Source organism: Megalobrama amblycephala, linkage group LG15 (genome assembly GCF_018812025.1).
Source record: "Megalobrama amblycephala isolate DHTTF-2021 linkage group LG15, ASM1881202v1, whole genome shotgun sequence".
In the NCBI taxonomy this organism is placed as follows: Eukaryota; Metazoa; Chordata; class Actinopteri; order Cypriniformes; family Xenocyprididae; genus Megalobrama; species Megalobrama amblycephala.
This window is the reverse complement of record NC_063058.1, coordinates 20432129-20438635: the sequence shown is the minus strand read 5'-3', so window position 1 is coordinate 20438635 and position 6507 is coordinate 20432129. Positions and strand designations below refer to the sequence as shown.

The 6507-nt window shown below is 35.5% G+C and overlaps 1 protein-coding gene across 1 annotated transcript; it reads right to left on the bottom strand.

The window, feature by feature from the left end:
* Window positions 1–199: 199 nt before the first annotated feature.
* Window positions 200–6132, bottom strand: tnnt2d (troponin T2d, cardiac). Its single transcript, XM_048157796.1, has 12 exons — window positions 6056–6132; window positions 5893–5938; window positions 5727–5734; window positions 5443–5467; window positions 5302–5359; window positions 5086–5202; window positions 4803–4880; window positions 4547–4660; window positions 4349–4461; window positions 760–850; window positions 514–551; window positions 200–409 (listed from the first exon to the last, which is right to left on the bottom strand). Exons 2-12 carry the CDS (start codon window positions 5928–5930, stop codon window positions 364–366), a joined length of 726 nt encoding a protein of 241 aa, XP_048013753.1. The 5' UTR covers window positions 5931–5938; window positions 6056–6132; the 3' UTR covers window positions 200–363.
* Window positions 6133–6507: the final 375 nt, after the last annotated feature.

Here is a 6507-nt window from a genome sequence, read left to right as displayed (position 1 = left end):
AATTGAGTCAAACTGAGATTTATGTTGTTTAATGCAATGTTGCTGTCACACATTCATTTTTTGGTATATCATCTTATAATAAATATAATGTTATGTTTATTATACATTTATAATAAAATGTTGCAGCTATATTTTTTTCTTTATAGGTAATATAATTTAAGTAATATAATTAACATCACTAATTGAGTACACTATAATCAACAGTCAGTGATAACATTTATTCATGGCAAAAAATAAGCAAAGCACTGCAGAGCAAAAATGTACAGCATGTTCGGAACAATGACTTTTAAAATATATCTCCATCAAACAAACAAAAAACAAATGCACGAGGACACAAATTCCTCTCATATCTGCTGTCAACATTTATCTCAGCCTTCCTCCCATCTTGCCTTTGCCGCGCCCCTTGGCACTAAGAGATAGAAAGGTAAGAGTTTAAAAATAGTTTTTGGTTTTAAACTGAATGACTCAACACATGTAGCTGTTAGTGAGATTTCAAGCTTGTGATTCTCTTACCTCTGGTGATCCTGGACGCGGGAAAGGAGCTGATTTATCTGTGAGAGACAGAAACATGACAAGTGCTAACAGGATACAGTGATAATGAACACAGTTTACCTCAGTCCAAGCTCCAGCCGTTGAAAGTTAACTGGATTTTGTTAAACTGTTAATTGCTGCAAAACCTCAAAAAATGGCCTTGCCAAAGCACCATAAAGCCCCATTAGCAACTTCAAAGTAAGTAAAAGTAGTTTAGATATCACTTACATCATATTTCTGGCGTTTCAGTTTCTCATTGAGATCGTATTTTTCTGCTTCCAGCTCCATCAGCCACTGCCACAACTCATTGGCTTTATCCCTGCAACGAGTGACAGAAATATTAATGTAGGTTCACACGGAACGCGTTTTGTTTTCGGTCCACCGCGATGTTTTTCAGCGTCTTGTTGCCGTTCACGTTAGAAAAACTAAAGTTCTTTCAAATTCTTCCCGTTTTCCCGAACTCCAGTTATGGCAAGCCGTTTTGACTTTTATTCATTCTCAGGATATGAATTCTTCATATTCAGTTCTTGATATCAGGAATTACGTTTTCACTAACAATGGCCATTCCACTAGTAAAAACTATAATTCTTGATATCTGTAATTTTATTTTCACAAGTGAAATATCACCATAGGCTGCCATTCAAATGATATCAAGAATTTATATCTTACTAGTTGAAATTCCAATTTCACTTATCAGAAATACAATTTTTACTAGTAAAAATCATAATTTTTATATCATTAATTACTTTGTTACTAGTGCAAATATCTATTCTTGATATCAACAATTGAATTGCTACTAGGCTAACAGTTCATTTTTGATATCAATAATTTGATTGTCACTAGTGACAGTGTTAGTTTCTGATATCATGAATGTGATTGTTACTAGTAAGAAAACCATTTTAGATATCTGAAATTATATTGATATCAGAAATGAACACTTTTACTAGTAGCAATTCAATTGTTGATATCAAGAACTGACGTTTCAACTAGTGCCTGTTGAATTCTTGATATCAAAAATTAGCATTTTTACTAGTAACAATGTAATTATTGATATTGTGGAGTGTAATAAGTGAGGAGACAGGAGACAGATGTACGTCGAGTCAGTTTTACTCTCTACTTCAATACAACACAACAGCGGTACAGCGGTAGAGCGAGAGATGTAAACAACAATCTCACAACGTTAACCCGGAAACGCTATATCCCGCAACCCGCTCCCTTAAAGGGGCAGTCTCTGGGTGAATGTCTCTATAAGTTCAACTTGTGGGCACCACAATATCAAAAATTATGATTTTTACTAGTAAGAATTGTATTTCTGATATGTGAATTTGGAATTTGTAAGAAATAAATTCTTTATCAACGATTGAATTTGAATGGCAGCCCATTTTACTAGTGAAAATACAACTACAGATATCAAGAATTATAGTTTTTACTAGTGGAAATGTAATTCTTGATATCAAAAATTAGCATTTTAACTAGAGGAAATGTAATTCCTGATATCAAGAATTGAATTGTTGATATCAAGAATTCATATCCTGAGAATAATTTAAAGTCAAAACGGCTTGCCATATTGAGTGCGAACAACCATTATTAAACAAGTTGTCTTAAATGTTGATTTGATAGTGATTGTAGTTTCTGCTGTAATAGTAACTAGTTCGAAAAACGCGTTTCAAGACTATGTTCTTTTCAATTCTTTGAATTTTTAAATGCTAGAACGTGTTCGTTGTGAACGGCCACTTAGGTTATACAATGACCTCTTAAAGGGATCTGTCATGATTTACTCCCCCTCAGGTTGTTCCAAACCTGTATGAATTTCTTTGTTCTGCTGAACACTAAGGAAGATATTTTAAAGAATGTCAGTAACCAAGCAGATCTTGCCCCCCATTGACTACCATAGTAGGAAAAATAAATACTATGGTAGTCAATGGGCAGCGAGATCTGTTTGGTTACTGACATTCTTTAAAATATCTTCCTCAGTGTTCAGCAGAACAAAGATATTCATACAGGTTTGGAACAGCTTGAGGGGGAGTAAATCATGACAGAATTTTCATTTTTTGGGTGAACTATCCCTTTAAATGGTGATTAACTAGTTCGAAAAAACGCATCTCAAGACTACTGCTGCATTCCAGACAGATCAGATTTGTATTTTTCCCACCTCCTTCTAGGAAATAACGTCTGGAACGCCACTCAAAAGTTGGACATTTGGCATGTGAACTCAGGGTACATCGATCAACCCCGCCCTTAGCAAGACGCGTAATTTGACTTCACTTCCAAGATGTCGGTGCGTCGAACTTTCAATGAATATGAACGTAAAAACAAACATTAACATGAGACATTTAACGTGCAATACGTAACATTTTTGCAGTAAAATATCCAAAAACCACTAGGCCAGTGTTATATTTTGTTCACTTGAGTACTTACAATATCCCAAATGTTTCCAACTATTTGTAAATCGTGAGAAAATTGCATTTTTAACCAAGGCTCTGGGATGTGCGAGGAGTCGCCTGTCAATTGCGTCATACCCGCATTACCCTCGGATTCCGGTTTTATTTTGTAGAAACCATAACAGCAAAGACATTTTAATATATTACATGTTTTAATAGACAAGGGAACAACTGTTTGGTAATTGTTTTAGCTCAACTAATTGTTAAAAAAACTAATTGTTTAGCTTAACACGTTAAGTCTTATTGTTTAAATCTAATTTTCTTGATTTACAGCGAGTACCATGCTTTACCATGCCTCAGAGAAAAACACTATTTTGTGAAGTAGCTAACATAGCATAATCAGATGCAGCTTTATTTTTAGTAACAGTAATACTGCATTTTCTCCATCATACAATACGTTTTAAAATTAATTGCATGCCATTTATCAACATAAGCCATCCAGCATTTATTAATATGATATTCTAAAATCGATCTATCTTACTGCAGTGTGTAACAGTGTCTCACAGCAGCCGCCGAGCGAACGCACAGAGTAACGTTATAACATCATTTTCAACACACTTAAATGTATCTAATATAATAAACAGAGCTGCGTTACCTCATACTCATGACCGGAAAAGCGGAAGCAGCGCCAGCGACTGTGGCATAATAAAAGTTCTGCTGCTAGTGAGGTGTGTGTTGCGCAATCGCTCCAGCTCCTCGTTCAGCTCCCACAACACTCGGTCCTGCTCTGCTTCACACTACAGTAACGTTAATAATCGCATCCATGAACATGATTTCTTCCCGAGTCCTATCTCAATTCTTTTCCACCGGCCGCTGAGGTGGAGACCACATGTCCCAAGTTTCCGCGCTCAAACTTATCGTCATCAAGCTACACCTTTGTTTGAATATGCCTCTAGCGACCTCTAGCGGACAGAATTTTTACATATTGCACCTTTAAGTTCATGTAATGTTACCTTCGTTTTCACTTTTCGTCAGCGTTTTTCAAAGCAATTTAATGTTATTTTTTATTTTGTTTTGCTATAATTGACACAAAAACATGATATGCTCTCATTGTGTCATGGCGACATCATGTGGTCAACATGTGAACGTATGAGTGATTGGAAGATCTGAAGTGGGACATTTAATCTGGGATATTCCCACATCCAGTCTCATCTGTAACGCAGCATACGTTCTTTCCCATTCCTCGCATTCAGTGCGAAAGGTTACTAATTTTTAGGGTTCTCTGAAATTATAAATTATTCTCATATATTCTAGTTCTAAATAATGAACTATTTCCTGTAGTCCTATTTCTGGGTCTGTCCTTAACAACAACAACAAGGAAAAATACTGTTAGTAATTAAAAAAATAGAGAATATGCATATGAAAATCTGTCATACTTGAGTTTGTCGTCACTCAGGTGTTCAATGTTCAGTGGTTTTCGGCGGTCAGCAAGGATCTTCTTCTTTTTCTCCCTTTCGGTCTGTTTCTTGGCACCTTTGCGTCCTTCACCCTTCAGTTCAGCAATAATTAGTGAAAGAATCTGCATGATCATGTAAATTCACAATATTCTGATATTAAATATGGTGAACACTGACCCTTTGCTGCACGCCACCGTACTGATGGGTCATGTTAGTGAGAGCTTTCTTCTTCTTGGCGTCTTCATCCTGCTTCTTTCTCTGTTCTTCCTGCTCCTTCCTCTCTCTCTCTTCCTGTGAACAGTATTTAAATATATATAACTGCCTATAAAGTTTATGATCATATTTAAGGGTCCATGCATCTAAAAGATTCAAAAGCCCTGGTTTGGCAGGTGTTTGTGCAGCTGTTGACAGTCAGAATTTGACAGGAACTCACGGCGAGTCTGGCCTGACGCTCTTTCTCTCTCTCTGCTCTTATTCGCTGCTGCTCGGCTCTCTCTGCTCGCCTCTTCTCCTGTTAAAACACATATTTGCATACTTCTGATCATAAGTTTATGTACCTCTTCCAGGATCTGCATGATGCTTATCTCATTGATTGATATTTATATTTAACTATATAAAATAAAGTATGTAAAGCTATAAGAATTTCTCTTTCTGTACACAAAGAGCTGTATGACATATTTAGATCAGAAATAACATTTATAAGGAAACACACTTACGATTCTGTTGACCAGAGCAATGAGTTCCTCTTCATCTTTCTGTCTCTGAAGAAAATGAGCCTCTATAAGAGACTGTAGTTCTGTTAAATCCTTCTCCTGACGCTTTTTTTGGATGTCCTACACACACAAATACAAATGATACAGATTACAGAGAGTTTGAAAGTGAGAGTTATGCATTTAAAGAGACTGTAACCGAGAGAAAAATATCCTACTTACATCAAAATCTACTTTTTCTCCCTCTGGGATCTTTGGTGCTTGGATATTTGATAGATACCTGAAGATAAAAGATTGACATTTAAAAAGAAAAACTAAAAAAGTTTAATATAATGGTACATACAAGAGAATAATGGAACTTACTTTGGTTTGGATTTTGAGTCGTCCACTATAATTGGAGAAATATATGTTTTTAACAGCAATTGAACAGTTACAATAAACAATTAAAAATAAAAAAAAGTGTTAAAATTATTATAATTATTATAGGCGGTGTCAATTTACCTTTAATACAAATAGCATCGCTTTTATTTACACTCTGCATATACTATTTGTAATTATACTTGGTGTGAACAATATAATACAATGTAAATGTGTGTAAATAGACATAAATTAATGGAGAAATATATATATAGACATTGATACAATACCTTCCTCCCTTTTATAAAATTAGATAAAACACACAAACACACAGACAAAAAGATTTATAAGTAAAAAAAAATACAATGCACATCAAATTAATTGCTTTTTACCATAACAAATCATAATCAAAATTAGAAAGTAGTGCAAACTTAGGTGTAAAACACTGTTACTCACTGAGCCCCATCATCCATCACATCTTCTGTGTCAGACATGACTATAACTATAACATGACAAACATTTTTATACACAAAATGCCAAAATACATCTTGCTTATTATTCCTGTATACAGTAAGGAAGGGGTTTGGGAGAATGTACTGAATATACTGATTTATCTTACCTGGGTAGTTTTCCGATCTCAGTGATGGAGCAGCTCTCTTTTAGAGGGAGTTAGAGCGCCGGGCCTCAGTCTCAAGGCTAACATACTAACACACCACGTGACTATAATGTCCTCTGATTGGCTTGTGCTGAAAGCCTTCGTCTATTGTTAGACTGTCAGATGCATTTCATTGAAGTTCTAAAACCAAACATTCTCTTTGACCTGCTCATAGTCGGCCTTGTTTTGCCACCCTGTGAAAACCAATCCATTCAGAGAAAGAAGTAGATGGCTTGTGTCGAATGACAATGAGTGCAGTACAGAAAACACACACAGAGGCAATGAGTGCATGTATCGTTACTTTACTGTGAAAGCTTGCTTGATAATACAATAATTGTACAGTTGTTGCAATCATCACTGACCGTTGGAACTGTTATAGTAGGAAATGTTTTATTGGTATTTTGAAAGAGTTGAGC